A 19580-nucleotide genomic window follows, 5' to 3' on the forward strand; every position below is an offset into this window, starting at 1 on the left:
TAGGTTTGGCTTGGCTTCTTTGATAGCTGCCTCCCGATTTCTTGGGTCATGGATGGTTGATTTTGTTACGACATGTCAAAAAGGCAGAAAACCAATGAAAAACCAATGCCCTTGAAATCTAGTTAGACTAGATGTTCGGCTATATCAACCGATGGTCCAGTTGTGTTGATCAAGTCAACGTTGCACCACTGAGTGGGGTGCAATGTGTCTATCATCCAAGAGCTATACACGCAACACAACAAGAAGCGTGGCAACAAGCCATTTGTGTTGCACCATTGCTATGGCTTGGTCCACGATATAATACATGCTATGTGGTGTTTTTTTTTGGGATAAACTTGGTCGATTTGGTGGCTTCTGGATGAAGTATATGCATGTTTTAATTTGAATTGTTCCATTAGATGAACCATATGTGTGTCTGTAGTTGAATTTTTGCATATAATGCATTTAGATCATTAGAATAATTGATTAAATACCATGCAATTGTTGGAAATATACAGATCAAAGAATTGCTAAAAGAATATTAAAAAGTCAAATATAGGGGTTCGATTAGGTCCGATCACTCTATAATTTCTAATTTTGAGGAGTTAAGGTCTGGAGAAGCATTTGAGAAGTTATAGGGCATGTCCTTACAGGGCGATGGTATCGTGCTCTACCCCATAGGTATGTTTTAAGTTGCAGGTGAGGAGTATTTTTTGTCAGAAAAAAGAGAGAGTTGCAGTTGGAGTCTGGGCCATGCTTGATCCTATAAAAAAACAATCAAGACTACTCTTGGGGGCGTATTTTTATAGAAAAAAATCTCTAAACATCGGCGGAACAGTCGCTTGATCCTATCCACAGCTGCTCAGTTGATGCGCCCACAAGCGCACTCCATTGTGCACGCATGCATGTAGTGCAAAGAGTTGCACCGCGTGCCCGGCTCTGTGCAATTTGCAATCTTCTGGCTTTGGGTCGTAGTGCCGCACCCACACGTACCACGGCTATAAATAGGTGTGCGTCTCAGGATCGTTCTCGTGGCCACGCTTTCGTATATAGTAGGCTAGACAATCGACCCATTACTTGTCGCAGGCTGGTGACGTCTCCGGAGGCATGGCAGCAGCGAGCGCTAGAGCCCTTGCTGCCGCGGTTTCAGCTCTCCTCGCGGCCGCTGTATTACTCGCCTCGCCGTCGCCGGTCGCCGCGGAGGAGGGGTGCACGCGGCGGCCGGTTGTGTTCGCGTTCGGCGACTCGAACACGGACACGGGCGGCACCGCGGCGGCGCTTGGGAGCTACCTCCCGCTCCCGGAGGGCCGCACCCATTTCCGCCGCTCCACCGGACGGCTCTGCGACGGCCGCCTCGTCATCGACTACCTCTGTAAGTCGCACCCGCAAACCCATTGCCGCCCCCTCCACGTTGGTTGTACGCTGCTCAAGTATCGGAGTTGAACAATAGTAACTGCTCCACTTGTCGCAAAAAGTAATAATAAAAAAAACAACAACAGCTCCATGGTAAGAGTGCAGTAATCCTAAATCCTAACCACGTGACACATGTTGCGCAAAAAAAAAAACACATGACACACATGTAAGCGATCTAAACTATTAAAAAAAAGAGTGCAGTAATCCTAAACCTAAATCTTACTGTGTATACTTTCGTGAGGCTTTGTCAGTGCTCAGATGGGCGGCAGTAAGAGCATCTCCAGCCGCGCCCCCAACAGGCCCCCAGGCCACTTTTTTGGCGCCGGTGCCCAAAAAACGCCCCAGTCGCGCCCCAGGACGACGAAAAGCGCCGGTTCGGCCCTTTTTTCCGCCCGGCGGTCTCAGGCCGAACCAGGCGCACTAGGGGGCGATCGGGGGCTCCGGCGCAAGGGAAAAGCGCGGCTGGCCCACACCGTCAGGTCAAAAGTCAAGATTTTCTTTCCCGACTCGCCTCCCACCCCCCGCGCCCTCAGCCGCCACTAGCTATATCCCGGCACCGCCCGCCACCCTTCACCGCTAGATAGCCATTCCCCGCTGGAAAAATAGCAGAGGTTCGCCGCGACAGCCCCTCCAACAGCAGGTGGGCGTTTCTGGCCGTCGTTTCCGGCCGCGGAGGGGCAGTTTAGCGGCGGGTACACGCCCACCGGGCGCAAGGTGTTCGGCGATTTGCCTGCCTCGGCGATGGACTCGGATGACGAGGAAGCGCTCGCCAAGCTGCTGGAGGAGGAAGCCGAGGCCGACGTCCAGGAAGAAGAGCATCTCATGGTGCTCGCCGCCCTCGCCCAGCTGCTGGCGAGCAATGAAAAGCCGCGGCGAGGTGGCTCGGCGCCGGGGTGGGTGAAAGCAAAGAACCGGCATCGTCTCGAAGGGTACTGCATGCTCTACTCCGACTACTTCGCCGATGCTCCACTTCACGGCGACAAAATATTTCGGCGCCGTAATCGGATGAGCCGAAAGCTCTTCCTTAGGTTTGTGAATTCCATCTGGGAGTTCGACAACTACTTCAAGTGCAAGATGGATTGCACCGGCAAACTTGGATTCACCTCGATCCAGAAGTGCACGACAGTGATGAGGATGCTTGCATACGGAGCTCCCGGTGATTCACTCGACGACTACTGGGCGCATGGCCGAGTCCACCAGCATAGAGTGTTTCTACAAGTTCTGTCGGGCAGTGGTGGCAGTGTTTGGACCGCAATACTTGAGAACACCCAATGCGGAAGACACTGCTCGGATCCTAACACATAATGCAGTAAGAGGATTTTCTGGGATGCTTGGAAGCATCGACTGCATGCATTGGAAATGGAAGAATTGCCCATTTGCTTGGCAGGGAATGCACAAAGGCGCCAAAGGCGGTTGCAGTGTGGTACTTGAGGCGGTGGCCACACATGATCTCTGGATTTGGCACTCCTTCTTTGGTATGCCAGGAACTCACAATGACATCAACGTGCTGCAGTGCTCTTCTGTCTTTGCCAAGCTTGTTGAAGGCCATTCTCCTCCGGTGAACTTCGAGATCAATGGGCGGCACTACAACAAGGGGTACTACCTAGCTGATGGCATCTATCCGAGATGGTCTACATTTGTGAAGACTATCTCAAACGCTGTGCCAGGAGGCAAGAAGTCCCACTTTGCCAAGGTGCAGGAGGCTTTCCGGAAGGATGTCGAGCGAGCATTTGGTGTGCTCCAATCTCGATTTGCTGTTGTCCGGTACCCTGCTCAGACCTGGTCGAAAGATCAAATGTGGGAGATCATAACTTGCTGTGTCATCTTGCACAACATGATCATCGAGAGCGAGCAAGAAGACCCAGTGTTTGACACTGAACCATACTACAGGCAGGGTCCTCTAGCCGAAGTTGATCACCAGCTACCGGTAACCTGGAATGCCTACCTCAGTATGCGTCAGGAGATCCGAAACCCACAGGTGCATCATCATCTGCAGCATGATCTGGTGGAGCACCTATGGAGGCTCAAGGACGACGCCGGGCGCGACGTGTGATGAAATATGAGTTTTTATTTGTTGAACTATATAATTTGTATTGAACTATTTGTTGTTGTACTATTTTGTTGAAGTATTTAATTTTTCTGTGATGAAATATGTGATAAAAATATATTTATATTGACAATTGAACGCCGAGCCACGGCGAACCACGCCGAATATGGGCCTATTTTCGCTCATATGAGCCCTTTATTCGCCGGAAGGGGGCTGAAAAGTGGATCAATATCGGCGCCTGGGTGCGATGACTGGGCGCAAAACCGCCCCCAGCGCCGATTGTATCGCCGGCCCGCCCAGGGGCGATTTTCATGCGTGTGCTCTAAGATGCCGTCCTTTTCGCGGTTTCCTCTTTTCCACAATATGCAGCCGTAGTGCTGTCATGCTCAGTCTTCCGTGTTCGTGCCAGTCGATTTGTTTCGGGATAAACTGGTGGCGTGGAAGTATGATTAGTGCGCAGTAGCAACTACTAGAAGCGGCTGGAAGTTTGACTCCCGGATAGGACAAGCGCGCATGCATGCACGGTCCATCTCAAGGAGGTGACAAGTGCGCGCCGACGGGTTCCCACCGAAATCAGTCCTGGCTCATATCATATGGCTTGGTGGTGGTGTGAGTGCCTTGAGCTTTCAAAGAAGCACTCTGCACGAGTCCGAACGCGTTGTCTCAAAGAGCACCAGCTCATGACTGCACTTACACCCCATACTTCGTCACCACAGGCTTTGTTATATGGCTAGTCGTCGGACTTGTGCTCAGGCTTTTGACAGTTGTCACACAGAAAAATGCCCGCAACGGTAACGGTGATATTTATCTTGCTGATCTATCACTTAATACACTAGTAGAAAAAGGACCTAATGTGAGACACATTAGTCCCGGTTTGATTTTGGTCCGGTACTAATGGTATCATTAGTGCCGGTTCGAACGGCTATGCATTAATGCCGGTTCGTGTTGAACCTTTAGTACCGGTTTGTGCCATGAACCGGTACTAAAGGGGTCTGACCTATAGTCCTGGTTGGACACACAAACCGGGACTATAGGGCAATTTTCAAACTCTACCCCCCTCCCCGGTGTATCGCCATTTCAGTTTTGAAAAAATCAAAAGAAAATGATAAAAACTTTAAAAAATAAAATCCTTCTAGAGGTAGTTATATTACTACATCTACTAGTTAGGAAAATTTGAAAACTTCAATTTGGACATGTTTTGCAAAAAGTGTAGGAAAATGTAAAACGGCTATAACTTTTGCATACGATGTCAGAAAAAAAACGTATAATATATCAAAAAATTCAGCACGAAAATCCGCATCCGATTTTGACAGCCTACGACCTGTTTGCAATTTTTTAGAATCCTCAAATTCCAAAAGAAAAAAAGATATGCTCAAATTTTAGTTTTTTGGTTAAATCTGGTCAAACTATGGTCAAACTACTTATTCAAGAAGTATTAATGTTCTACATAATTATTCAAGAATATTAGTGTTACTAAATAATTATTTCAATTTTTTGAATTTTGGTCAAATCTGGTCAAACTGTGGTCAAACTTATTTAAGAAATATTATTGTTACTAAATAATTACTGTTTTTTAATAATAGTTTCAAACTCAAACGGTGAAACGTGTGACCTAATGCTCAAGCTAAACTGCCGAGAGTTAATAGGATTGACAACTTACATTTATCAGGAAAACAACAAGTGCAGACTTGAAAAGTAGAGGGAATAGAACTCCGAAGTTAAGCGTGCTCAGGCTGGGGAGTGAGAGGATGGGTGACCGGCTGGGAAGTTAGATGACTTGGAATGAGTGATCCGCACTTGAGTAGTTAAGAGGAGTGATTAGAGACTAAATCATCAAATAATTCAGAAAATTAAAAATCAAAAAAAAAATTCAATTTTTTTTTCAAAATTTTCAAAAAAAATTCAAAAAAAAACCTTTAGTACCGGTTGGTAACACCAACCGGTACTAAAGGTCCCCCATACCACGGCGCGAGCTCACGCCACGTGGTGGACCTTTACTGGCGGTTCGTGCCGAACCGAAGGGGGGGACCCTTTAGTCTCCACTCTTTAGTGCCGGTGCCGGTTGCAGAACCGGCACTAAAGGCCCTTACGAACCGGTGATAAAGCTCCGTTTTCTACTAGTGATAGTACGTCCCTCGTGCGTGCAGGTGAGAGCCTGAACATGAGCTACCTGAGCCCGTACATGGAGGCGCTGGGCTCCGACTTCGGCAACGGCGCCAACTTCGCCATCGCCGGCTCGGGCACCATGCCGCGTGACAGGCCCTTTGCTCTCCACGTCCAGGTGCAGCAGTTCGTCCACTTCAAGCAGCGCTCCCTCCAGCTCATCTCCCATGGTTCTTCAGTCTCTTCTTGACTCATACAACTTCAGTACTAGTCAACACAAAAGGGATGATCATCTACTGACCGATCTACTGCTAGTTGGTCTGCAGGCGAGAAGGCTCCGGTGGACGCGGAGGGTTTCCGGAACGCGCTCTACCTCATCGACATAGGGCAGAACGACCTCTCCGCCGCCTTCTCCAGCGGGCTGACCTACGATCACGTGGTCCATCATAGGATCCCGGCCATGCTATCTGAGATACAGGATGCTATTGTGGTACTGCAAATCCATTAACCGCCAAATCGTAATGCTCAATTCCTTCTTTAATTTGCTTGGTGTAAAACCCTAAAACCACTTGCTGTCTGTTCATGGCGTGCAGACTCTGTTCTACGATGGAGCCAAGAACTTTTGGGTCCATGGCACCGGTCCGCTGGGCTGCCTGCCCCAGAAGCTCGCCGAGCTCAGGAACGACGACGACGGCGGTGATCTCGACGACAGCGGCTGCCTCAGAACGCTCAACAACGCTTCCCACGAGTTCAACGACCAGCTCAGCTCCGTCTGCCACAAGCTTACGTCGCAGCTCAAGGGCTCCACCATCGTGTACACCGACGTCCTGTCCATCAAGTACGACCTCGTCGCCAACCACAGCGGCTACGGTGAGTCGGTCGTTGAGCAATCCATCCATGCATCAACCTGGAGACACTGCATGCATACTCTGTTTTTTTGTTTACGGGGCCGCTGATGTTTCAGGGTTTGAGGAGCCGCTCATGGCGTGCTGCGGCTACGGCGGGCCGCCTTACAACTACAACGCCAACGTGAGCTGCCTCGATCCCGGCTACCGGGTGTGCGAGGACGGCGGCAAGTTCGTCAGCTGGGACGGAGTGCACTACACCGACGCCGCAAACGCTGTCGTCGCGGCCAAGATTCTCGCGGCGGAGTTCTCCACTCCCAATGTGCCCTTCGGCTACTTCTGCAAGACATGATGGATGCTACGTACCAGTAGACCGAACCAGACACACGCAGACCGCCGATTTGGTGATCTGAGTTGAGAGGACTCTATGTGTTGCATGTTGTGGTTGAGATCATGCATAGCCTAGGGCAACTAATAGGCGATGAATCGACTTGCCAGTAAGAACGCATCCTTTAGATAAATTTGAAAAGTTCAGCCACTAGAAAGAGTATGGTGAGTATTGTGCTTCCAACGAATTTTACTTTCACTGTTTCACTACTCGTAACAAGATGATAGTTTATGGTTGATAGATGACATTTTCAAGTGAAAAAATTGATGTCATTTTAGGACCTAGCATGGTCTCTAACTTGCCCGTGATCGTTTCGGGGTTTTGTTTCTTTTTCCTCCTTCTAGTCATGAATTCATTCTTTATGAATTTGCTTTTTGTCGCCGTGATCCTTCGTGTGTGTACGTTGATGTTGTCTATTTGCATCCTAATCACGCAGAGGTTGAAAGTGCATTCATTGTGCTTGTATCCCATGATGTTACACTATGAGTGAATAAAAAATATCATTTATAAACAAATCTCTAACGTACTAGTAATGAAAAAAATATAACTAATATTATAAACATATTTTTGTGCCAAATCTCTTTACTCCTATAAAAAGGTGAGTCCATGAAAATGAAAATCTTTTTTACCTCTTCTTTAAAAAAAAGGTGAAACACCCATGCATGTGCCTTGGTTGATGGACACAACTATATTTATTGCAAGGTTTTGAATAATTACAAAAGCTAAAGATAAATCTGATGCCAAACAGGTGCAGTTAGTAAGCAAAGGGAAAACATGTTAGAACTCATATTGTAGTGACAGTACATATTTAAACCCGGAAACGTTCCAAATAAAAGTTACCGAGGAGAGCATTTGTTGAGCATTTTTGTTAAGATCTAGCATGCAATTTTTTTTTCCGAAACTGAGGCAAAAGAGTTACCTCATATATTAATTAAGGAGTGAAAAGAGTTTTACAGATATCGCACACAAGCCACATGAAATTACTCTTGCGATACAATTTTCTCTAGGTTCTTTGCCCCCGCGGTGGGCGACAACCTGGCCTACCTCAAGATGATGCCGAGCAAAATTGGCGGCGGAGCGCTCTTGTGGCAGAAAACGCGCGAGTTTGTCTCGTTCTAGATGGTCCAAGAGACGAGTGGGGTAAGGGAGGCCAAGGCCTTTCCACCGGGATTGGTCTTGTCGGTTCTCCTAGACCACCAATCTTTGACGGATTCCTCGAGATGCAAAGTGGAAGTATCCAGGTGTGTCAGTCCAAACTTGTCGGTCACAAGTCTTTTTATGTTTCACCTCCCCTTTTCTGAAAGAAAAGAATTTCTAGATCAGGTGTCACCATATTTTTGGATAGACTTTAAATGACTACTAAGTAGAAGAAATTAACTACGTGATGAAATACAATATTTTTATTGTGCATAAGTAATGCAGAAAAGTAAACTATAATAAATAAAAGCAACTAAGCAAACTAAATAACGAGGAACATAAATAGTAGTAATGCAGACTGAGACTTAATGTTAGTTACCTCCCTGACAAAGACACCACAAAATTTGCTTGTTGCTCCAAGTGCAATTGCTCTTGACAACGATTGTTGGCTCCCGAGTGCATGAGTTTGAAACAAGTGGCAAATCTTCTCCTCGGTTCAAAAACCAAGGATCAACCCATAGATGCAACACTCTGAACTCCAGTCAACAACACTGCAACCAGAAACTAGGAACTTCACTTGTGTCCCCAACAACTTCGAGGTTGTCAATCTCCCTAGCTGTGCTAGTTGCAACAAGTCATGGGTGTATTTTATGGTTTGAAGTATTTTTGTATTTTCAAAATAAATAAATATATAAAAACTTGCATGCAAAGTAAAGTTGTGGTAATTTTTATGAGGAAAATTGGAACGGGTTCGCAGGTTCACTAGTTGCTTCTTTCCAGGTAGTGACATGAAAACATAAGCATGTGTATGTGTAATAAACAATGAAAGCATTGATGAGAAATAATAGCATACATTGTGATGACTTTATATCGGTAGTATGTTCATGTATCAATGGACCGATATGCATTTGCACCTATAGTTAATACTCCATGTGGAGACCTCGCAATTGGAGCAGCAACCCCCCCAGAGTGTCACAACATGGTCGTATAGAGATCGTCTTGAAACACGAAGTGACGATAGTGGTGGAAAAAGTATGATAATTATGAGGAAGTTTTCATAGTATTTATGAGACAGGGGTACGAGAATCGAGGGAAACAATGCATCAGGGCCCCACACGCCCTGGCAGCGCGCCCCAATTGTAGGGTGAGTGTAGGGGGTTGTGGGCCCTATGGGCTCCCCCGGGCCCTAGGTGCCGGCACTGGTCCTCTTATGACTAAAAGTGTCCCTCAAATTATCTCAAATTTTGTGTACTTTCATAAATGCCCTAGTTTCTGTAACAAAAGATACAAAAAACAACAACTGGCACTCTTTTACTTTCTTAATATGTTAGTCCAAATAAATGGTCGACAATACATATTCAATGAGATTATGGAATGAAAATTTAAAAAAATTATAGATACATTTAGGACGTGTCGGTGATACCTACAATTCCTGCCACACTTTACACTAGGCCTCGTAACAACGCCTCATGAAATGTTCAAAAATAATGCTTGGTAAAACCAAACATTACTTGGTGGAACCAAGAGTTTCCCCAAACGCGTTGAGTAATACTTGGTCGCACCGATGGTTCCCCCAACACTTCACAATGGTGTTTGGAATAATGCCTCATGAAGTGCTTGGAAGGAATCCATGGTAAATCAAACATGCTTCGCATTGATCATCTCTTTGCGTTCTTGGCCGGCATTGAGTAAAGCCTGGTGGCACTGAGAGTTTCCAGAAATAATTCACAATGGCATTTTGAAATAATGCATCGTGAAGTGCTTGCAAGGAACTCATGGTAATACCAAACATGGTTCACCACTCGTACAACTCTTGTCGTTTATGACCAGTATCTAGTAAACACTTGGTTACACCGAGAGTTCCCCCAAACACTTCACAGAAGCCCTAGGAAAGGTGCTTCACAAAGTGCTTGCAAAGAACTCCTGGTAATACCAAACATGATTCACCATCAATACTTGTCTTGTGGTTTATGACATGTGATACCGGCTAAATGCTTGGTTTAACCGAGAATCCCCCCCCCCCCCCCCCCCCGCCCCAAAGACTTCACATAATACCTCAAAAGGGAGCTTCATGAAGTGTTTGAAGGGACTCCTAGTAATACCAAATGTGGTTTGCTATTAGTGCATCTCTCTTATCGTATGCGGCTAGCATTGTAAATGCTTGATGAAACTGAGAGTTCCCCCAAACACTTCACATATGCCCTTAGAAAGATGCTTCGTGAAGTGCTTGAAAGGAACTCCGGGTAATACCAAACATGGCTTGTTATCAACACATCTCTCGCGATATAACCTGCAGTATCCGCTAAATGCTTGGCCACAACAAGAGTTCCCCCAAACACTCCACATAATACCTTGGAGAGGTGCTCCGTAAAGTGCTTGAAGAGAACTCCCGCTAATACCAAACTTGGTTTGCCATTAGTACATCTCTCTTATGGTATGTGGCCCATATGTTTACTAAATGCTTGGCGACAACAAGAGTTCCCCCAAACACTTCAGAAATGCCTTGAAAGAGATGCTTCCTGAAGTGCTTGAAGGGAACTCCCGACGAGGCCAAACTCGATTAATTCTCACGTACCCATCATCATGTTAATGTATATGGATCTCATACATGGACCTACCACTATAATTAAAACACAAGCACTCTCAAACCTGTATTGAAATTGCTAGTTGCCACCCAGAGTTCCCCCAAACACTTCACTATGCACAGCTGTCAAGCACCCTGCGCACACTTGCAAAAGTGTCAATGCACTGAGACATAGTTAAGCTAGCTACTGAAGTGATTTGAGGAGAACTCCAGTGGACAACCAACCAAACTACTTAGCCAGGACTCTGTTCATCTCCCGTGGACCACACCTCACTTGTCTAATCTACCCTGCTGAGGAGCACATAGCCGGCTGCTATTTATAAGTCTAGGCGAAAGAGTAAAGATCTAGTAGCAAGCTTGTTTGCCCCATGTGGACTGTGGTGTGCAAATGCATGCAAGGTCTTGGAGCCGGGTAGATGAACCTGGCATTGCACCTAGCCGTGATGCAGCCTAGGTTAGAAGCTATACAGTGATGGGAATCTCGGGTGATGTGGCCTTTTTGGGCGGCACTACTCAGCAAGATTTGCAGCTCCGAATCCTAGAAAAGCTCATGGTGCAAAAGGTGCGTGCCCAGCCTGCAAATTCCTTATCTCCAGCAGCAGTTATAGCTATAGACCATTGTCGTCGTCGCTCGGTTTCTGTCCACGAACATTTCTATCAGTGCAAGCGACGGGAGTACTGCAGGGATCACGCTATAACCATCATCATTATCCCATGCAACTGGTGCAAAGCTCACGCCAGTTGCAGCACATGACACTACGAGCTGGGCTCCATAGTTCAGTAGATGTACTACGTAGATCTCATGGGTGGACGTATTTGTTGGTTGCTGTGCTTGTAGTGCTGTGGGTGCAGTATCGTGATAAAAGTGAGCAGCAACTTAGCTAGAAGAACCATAAAGCGATCAGTGATACTGCACCAGTTGAACTTAGGTAGACGGAGAGAAAATGCTTTCTGCGTCTGTGATACATGCATGTTGAACATTTCACACTGTTTATGGCTTGCATTGCATCGATCGGTGCATGCACGTTCATCATCAGTGTTTATTAATTTTAAAGGTCAGCTATCACATTCACATAGACAAATAATAATGTAGGAGTCTAGGGCACATTTGTAATCCTAAGGGCGGAGCACACATACCTAATCTGGTATTTTCCATCACAAAATCGGTCTAATCCAATGGACAATGGGCTAGCGAGCTTTTTTTTTTCCGAAAGTACGCCAATATCGTACCATAATTTTATAGAAAGCAGCAAAGTTATGTACAAGAAACGTGGACGAACATCAACACACGTTGAGAGCCACACTACTCCTACTCCAAGACCTACACTCCTACTCTCTTACAAAGAGACTTAAACCTCCTACTCCTACTCCCGCCCGTTTCCACTCAGCTAGCTCGTTGATGATCGTGTTCTTCAGCTCCTGCGCCGTTTTGACTTGGTGTGCCCTGTTGAAGACCCTCGCGTTCTGTTGCTTCCACAATGTCCAAGCCACCGCAACCGTGAAAGTATCAATGCCGCATTTGTCCGCTCTATGGAAGTTCACTCTTTCACGTAGCCACCACTCGAGGAAGGTATCCTCCTGGGTTGGTCTTGTAGTCGCCAGGTTGAGATGATCAAGGCAACCCTCCCACACTTCACGAGCATACCCACATTGGATGAGAATGTGCTCGACGTTGTCCTCGTCCCGACTGCAAGTGTAGCAGACCGAAGGATGATCTTGCAATCCGTGCCTCGCTCTCCGGTCCGAGGTCCACAACCTATGCTACACCGCTAGCCAAGCGAAGAGCTTACATTTGAGTGGTGCCCAGCTCCTCCAAATGCACGCATTGTACAGTGCCCGTTCCATACCCGTGCACAGCCTCCAATAAGTCGATCTGGTGGTATATATGCCAGAGGGGTCACACGGCCATGTGAAAGCATCCGGCAGGTTCTCGTCATGATGGACGGAATGTATGGCATGGTTAAGCTGCATGAGCTGCATATGTGCCGTGAAAGATAGCTCTCTGCCCACGTCTTGTACCCAGCTCCCCTCGTGCATGGCCTGCTTGACCGTCCTTCTGTTTCTCGTGCGTTTGACCACGAGTCCGTATATCATCGGCGCAATGTCCTTGATGGCGAATCCATGAATCCATCTGTCTCTCCAGAACAGCACTTTGTCGCCGTCTCCCACCTGGATCTCCACTAGACTGTCAAACACCTGACGTGCTTCCTTGTCTTCAACCGTTTCTGCTCCGGTGCTCCCCCCCGGGCTGAACGCGAGGTGGAGAAACACATCGACGGCCAAGATGAACCAAAAACGGTTCATAACGAGGGGCACGATCGTCTTTGTTGCCCCCGCGTACAGCCGTCGAGGAGCCCTGGGAGGCCCGTACGGGCCCGGTTAGATCGTATGCCCGGCCGTATACATATTTGTATATGGCGGCGTTTCGTGCGCGCGTGGAACCGCCCGCGCGTGGGGCAGCACGTGTCACGGGTAGATTCCAAAACCGTCCCATCATATAAATGTGGACGGCAACCACCTCCGGCCGCATCGCCCACCATTTCCCCCCGCCGCATCGTCTCCCTCTCCCCACTCCTCACTCCCCATTCCCTCTCCTCTCCAACCTCCTCGTCGCCCTCACCGCATCCTCTCCATCGCCATGGCGGACGCAGGAGGCGAGCTCCCAGATTGGGGCGCAGATCTGGTGGAGCAGGCGCGGCAGGTCGCTGCGGGAACCTTTGTGAGGGGACGTGCCGGCGTCCAGCGCGGTGCCCCCCCCACTGCAGATCTGGAGAAGGCGGGGGCGGGTTGCAGCGGCGCAGTCCAGCCAGATGCGCCCGCTCTGGCGATCTCCGGCGAGGCGCAGAAGGTGGAGGCGGGCTGTGGCGAGGCGCAGAAGGTGGAGGCGGGCTCTGGCGAGGCGCACGAGGTGGAGAAGGTGGAGGCCGGCTCTGGCGAGGAGCAGGCGGAGCAGAAGGTATCTGCTTATCACTTTAATGTGGTAGTTTTTAGATTGTAGGGTTTGTGGCCAGAAGGTTTTTTGGTTAGATTTGTTAGATGTAGGGTTTTCTCTGCATTAGGGTTTTTGAGTATTTGATTCGTGCAAGAATGGTGGACCTCATATGATTATTAGATTAGGTTAGAAGTAGCCGGATTGAGGGATGGGGTTTTTTCAGATGCTTATTAGATTAGTAGTGGAATTTTTGCAGTTCTTAGATGCTTATTAGATTAGTAGTGGAATTTTTGCAGTTCTAGGGATTATGACTGTCATAGTTGCAATTCTTAGATGCTTGATTGATGCATGTTGTCATAGTTGCAGTTCTTTGATGCTTGATTGATGCCTGTCAGGCAGAGGCTATGAGATGGGTTGTGCATGTCCTTGTGTTTTTGGAAAATGTCTACCTGAGGTGATTAGATGGTGCATTAGCTTGGTTGTAAATATAGTGAAGGATGTGCTCATGTAATGGGTGTTGTCATGTTAATCAAAAAGAGCTTCTCAAGGGCTGGATTTGTTTGTGTTGGATTGGGGCTTCTGAAGGAGAGGGGAAGGGGCAGTCTAAGCTTATTTAGTTTGGGTTAGTAGTGGAATTTTGCCGTTGCTTCAGAGATATTTACAGCATTGAACATCCTCTCCAATGCCGTTGCTTCAGAGATAAAAGCACCTTGGGATTTTTTCAGTGGTTAGTAGTGGAATTTTTGCTTGTTAGATTTTAATTAGTATGAGGTTTAATACCTTATTTAAGGGGGAATTTAAGGTCAGATAGACGTCATATGATTATTAGATCTGTAGTTCAATGCTGCAGACATATATGATTATTTGATTTGATCTGTGGTTCAATGATACTGGATGGAAACATATTTGATTTGGAATGCATTAATTTTGATGTGCCAATGAATTGATTTAGATGATACAAGATTCATCTATAGTATAATTTGTTGTTGTTTAGGTAAGTAATGAAATTTTAGATGTTTGTTGGAGATGTATGCATTTATAGTTGAAGTTGTACCTAATTAACTACTGCATTATGTTAATATGTGTAGGAGCTTTGCTGCATTATCCCAAAAACAGTAATTTGTGCATATTAAAAATTGTAGTTGGCTTGTGTAATTAGTAGCAATGGATGTAATTTTATATTTAGGGGGCTAAGAGATAACTCACTTTACAATTGCAGAAGGGTGGCCTCAAAAACAGTAAGATGGCCTTGAAATATTGTCCTTGCCCAAAATATTATAAATCAAATGTTGTAGGCAGGCCTATTGTCGAGCCTCATAAAATTAACCTGGCCAGAGATTTTCCTCTTTTGCAAATACTTATGATGAATTACAAAAATATGCAGCTAGGATGTCAGCATTGTATAACTATGAAGTAAACATTCCAAGGCAGGATCCTAGCAACAAAATATACTATATGTTTCCATTAAGTAGTGTGTGTGTGTGGGGGGGGGGATTCCTTCAAAAGAAAAGTGTTGGGTTAATCCAGGGAATGTCAAGAATCCAGCTTGGATTTTCATTAGCATTTATGAAGGAAAGCATTTGTCTGTTGATTGATTGCTTAGATTCTGTATTTATAAGGAAAACATTTGGTCACTTGCAACATACCAATGTGGTTCACATTCACAATTTTGTGTGTAATGACATTCTTTGAACTGCAATTCAATTCATTGTAATTGATGTGCTTGTTTGACAATATAGCAGCAGGAGGAGGATCTTGTGGTTGTGGGCAACAAGAGGAAGTGGGACAAGACTGGGTTCTACCCATATGACTCTGATGAAGATGAGCCGTATGAGGTAAGGCCTAGTTGAAATGTTATTTGTGCATTGAGTTAGTGTGTTTATAGTATTTGAATGCATCAGTCATTAATGTGTGCAGTATGAATCTGGAGATGATGTGGTCGAGGGGAACGTTGAGTCGTTTGAAGAGAAGGTGGTGTTGAAGATCAGGACCCAAGGACCTGGTATGTACCACAACTGGAGGACGGAAAAGTACCGCTGCCCCTTTTGCAGCAAGCCCAAGCCCAAGTCTGGGTTATTGGAGCATCTGATGGAACATTGGCGGGCTACATCGATCTCCAGTGGTGAGTACAAGATCAGGGCTAAGCATTCTGCCCTCCTGAAGGTCCTGAGAAACCCTAACCTCTAGTCCTACATCATGCTGATCATCAGAAGCTGGAAGCCGTACTCATCATCAGTATATTTGATGATGTTTTACTTTTGGAAAGCTGCATCTGGGTCTGAACTGGTTAAAAACTACCTCTATTAATGTAATGTAATGTATTGTGTGTCTTAACTGGATCTGTTGTGAACTGCCTGGTACCTAATGCTATCTATATATGTCTGGCCTTAACTTTATTGGTGGTGAATGCTTCCTTCATGTTTACTTGTTTTTTCGATGGTGCAATGATCACAAATGGCGCTTCAGTGTTGCTTCAGACATGCTGCAACACTTGTCTATGCTGTGCGCAAGTGCAACATGCTGTGCGCATGTGCCAATTATACCAAATATTGAATCTGGCAATGTTCCAAATTGGCTGTCATGAATTATATTACAAGGGGTTTCGTAAAGTTACTGATAATTGTTCATCCTCACACATTCCATCAATGCGTAATTTGAATAAGCAAAAAGATCAAATGTTCCATCATTTGAACCAATGTTGCAATAACAGAGCAAATATTCCATTATCAAAGTGTGAAGCAATTAAATGTAAATTTACAAGAGTAATGTAAAACTAGTTAAAAATAATGTGTGCAAAAAAAGGAATTTGAAATAAGATCTACTTTATTTTTAATAAAGTTATATAAGAGGGCATTAAAAAAATAAACTGAAGGCATTGAACAAAAGGAAAAGCATGTGCCAGCCTAGCCATCTTGGAAACCTTACTTTATAAATAAAAAAATACAGAAAAATAAGAGGGCATTAAAAAATAAACAAATATAAGAGGGCATTATAAATTAAAAAAATTGAAAAAAATAGAAAGAAAATATAAGAGGGCATTATAAATTTCAAAGAAAATATAAGAGGGCATTATAAACAAATATAAGAGGGCATTAGAAATTTCAAAGAAATTTTGGAAAAAGAATATTTTACAATGCCCCCCCAGAGTTATAGACTGATGTTTTGACCAGCCAGTCTAGAGGGCATTATAAATTAATAAAAAATTCAAAAAAATATAAAACCTTGGAAACCTAGCTTTGTTTGTGCAAGATATCATGTGTGCCAAAATTGAGGTGATTTGGAATTGGTTGAGAAAATGACCGCATTCCGGAGGGGCCATTTGGTCTTAACTTAAGCCAGTTTTTGAACATACGTGATTTTTTCCACCACCTCCAAATCACCCAAATCTTCTTGTACATGGTGACCCACATGTGCCAAACATGGTTATGAAAGAAAATTTGGAAAAATAATAGTTTACAATGCCCCCTTGAGGTATAGACCGATGTTTTGACCAGTCAGTCTAGAGGGCATTATAAATTAATAAAAAATTATAAAAAAATTAAAACCTTGGAAAACTAGCTTTGTTTTTGCAAGAGATCATGTGTGCCAAAATTGAGGTGATTTGGAGGTGGCCGAAAAAATCATCGCATTCCGGAGGGGCCATTTGGTCTACTTAAGCCAGTTTTTGAACATACGTGATTTTTTCCACCACCTCCAAATCACCCAAATTTTCTTGTACATGGTGACCCACATGTGCCAAACATGGCTATTGTTGAGGATATAAACCTTAGAGTCACCCGTCAGGAGGGGCCGGGTTACATATAAGGATCATCACCTGAAGCCCGGCGCCAAGCTTGAAGACGGTGGGCCAAAGATGGGCTTAAGACCCGGAGATGGCTTAAGGCCCGTAGTTACAACCGCCATTATGGTAGAACTTGTAGCGTAAGGCAAGAGTAGTTGAGAGTCCGAGCCGGACACTCTTATGAGCCGGCCGGGACTCTGAGAGCTGTTGGGCGTCAACCTCCCTATATAAAGGGACGACCCGGCAGCGGTTTAGGGACAAGAAAGATCTCATCGAGAGCCAGGCATAGCAGTTAAGCTCCCTGGTCGTCGAAACCCTAATCAATACCACCTCAACTGGACGTAGGCTTTTACCTTCACCGTAAGGGGCCGAACCAGTATAAACCCTCGTGTTCCTTGTCCCGTTTAACCCCTTCAAGCTTCCTAGCGGTGATGGCTCCACGACTAAGTCCTAGCTTGAGGACATCTGCCGTGACAATTCCACGACAGCTATGAAAGAAAATTTGGAAAAATAATAGTTTACAATGCCCCCTTGAGGTATAAACCGATGGTTTGACCAGTCAGTCTAGAGGGCATTATAAATTAATAAAAAATTCAAAAAAATGTAAAACCTTGGAAAACTAGCTTTGTTTGTGCAAGAGATCATGTGTGCCAAAACTGAGGTGATTTGGAGGTGGTCGAAAAAATGATCGCATTCCGGAGGGGCCATTTGGTCACTTAAGCCAGTTTTTGAACATACGTGATTTTTTCCACCACCTCCAAATCACCCAAATTTTCTTGTACATGGTGACCCACATGTGCCAAACATGGCTATGAAAGAAAATTTGGAAAAATAATAGTTTACAATGCCCCCTTGAGGTATAGACCGATGGTTTGACCATCAGTCTAGAGGGCATTATAAATTAATAAAAAATTCAAAAAAATATAAAACCTTGGAAAAGTAGCTTTGTTTGTGCAAGAGATCATGTGTGCCAAAACTAAGGTGATTTGGAGGTGGTCGAAAAAATCATCGCATTCCGGAGGGGCCATTTGGTCTAACTTAAGCTAGTTTTTGAACATACGTGATTTTTTCCACCACCTCCAAATCACCCAAATTTTCTTGTACATGGTGACCCACATGTGCCAAACATGGCTATGAAAGAAAATTTGGAAAAATAATACTTTACAATGCCCCCTTGAGGTATAGACCGATGTTTTGACCAGTCAGTCTAGAGGGCATTATAAATTAATAAAAAATTCAAAAAATGTAAAACCTTGGAAAACTAGCTTTGTTTGTGCAAGAGATCATGTGTGCTAAAACTGAGGTGATTTGGAGGTGGTCGAAAAAATCATCGCATTCCGGAGGGGCCATTTGGTCACTTAAGCCAGTTTTTGAACATACGTGATTTTTTCCACCACCTCCAAATCACCCCAATTTTCTTGTACATGGTGACCCACATGTGCCAAACATGGCTATGAAAGAAAATTTGGAAAAATAATACTTTACAATGCCCCCTTGAGGTATAGACCGATGTATTGGGAAAACTATAGTTATTTCTCTGCATGAAAAATGTAGCCCCTAATAGGATTGTTGATTGATCTATTTTGCAGACAAAGGAGCCACAAAAAAGGTGCTGGAGGTGGGAGCAAGACTGCTAGAGCGAGTAGCAAGTGAAGTGTACACAGCGAAGCAGGGGTGGAGAATCAACGTGGCAAGACTGGAAGGATAAAAAAGAAGACTCTACTTCCTGCTGAAGATGTGGCCTTTACTTTGTTGCGATGTTTTAGTAGTTGTTGCTGTTATTTTGCGGTGCTCATGAACTTTGTAAGCCTAGGATGATGGGTTAGGCAGACTGCAGGCCATGCTGGCTTTTGGTTATATAGGTTTATGCTGGCTTGAAGTGGAAATAGAGCATTATTAATGATATATGGATCAGCCAGTTCTTCAACTCTAAGGTTTTGTTAATTTGGTTCTAAATTCAAATACATAGCTTAACCCTGCAAGGTTAGCGATAAAACCCTAGAACAGTGCCCCGACATGACGCAACGTGTGTATTGTGTCCGAATTCGTGCACACCTTGCCTGGGGACCACATTGGCCATGCCCACATGCTCCGAAAAAGTTGGGGTCATCTCATGCATGCCTCCACATGAACCATGTACAAGCCGGACCATTCGGGTTTGCCGGAGGGCAAGTTTGAAAGAGGTTTCCTTGCCGGTCCAACCAAATGATCCCAAACTTTATGCACACCCTACCATGACCATGGCATGCATGTGGTTGCAGAATTCATACACCACGACCTCATTTTTGTTGAAATCCCATTAATAGCCATGTGTATTACATGTAAGTGAGCATGTGTAAAATTGATTAGGTGATTTGAAGGTCAAAACATT

General features: G+C 45.2%; 1 protein-coding gene across 2 annotated transcripts; it reads left to right on the top strand.

The window, feature by feature from the left end:
* The first annotated feature begins 1013 nt into the window (after positions 1 to 1013).
* On the top strand, positions 1014 to 7072 carry LOC109760174 (GDSL esterase/lipase At1g09390). Of its 2 annotated transcripts, none has more exons than XM_020319004.3 (5): positions 1014 to 1351; positions 5587 to 5772; positions 5869 to 6032; positions 6136 to 6412; positions 6507 to 7072. In XM_020319004.3, exons 1-5 carry the CDS (start codon positions 1087 to 1089, stop codon positions 6737 to 6739), a joined length of 1125 nt encoding a protein of 374 aa, XP_020174593.1. In that variant the 5' UTR covers positions 1014 to 1086; the 3' UTR covers positions 6740 to 7072. The 2 variants fall into 2 exon arrangements, with proteins under 2 accessions (XP_020174593.1, XP_073365073.1); XM_073508972.1 differs by having other exon boundaries at positions 5869 to 6029.
* Positions 7073 to 19580: the final 12508 nt, after the last annotated feature.

Source organism: Aegilops tauschii, chromosome 2 (assembly GCF_002575655.3).
Source record: "Aegilops tauschii subsp. strangulata cultivar AL8/78 chromosome 2, Aet v6.0, whole genome shotgun sequence".
Classification (NCBI taxonomy): Eukaryota; Viridiplantae; Streptophyta; class Magnoliopsida; order Poales; family Poaceae; genus Aegilops; species Aegilops tauschii.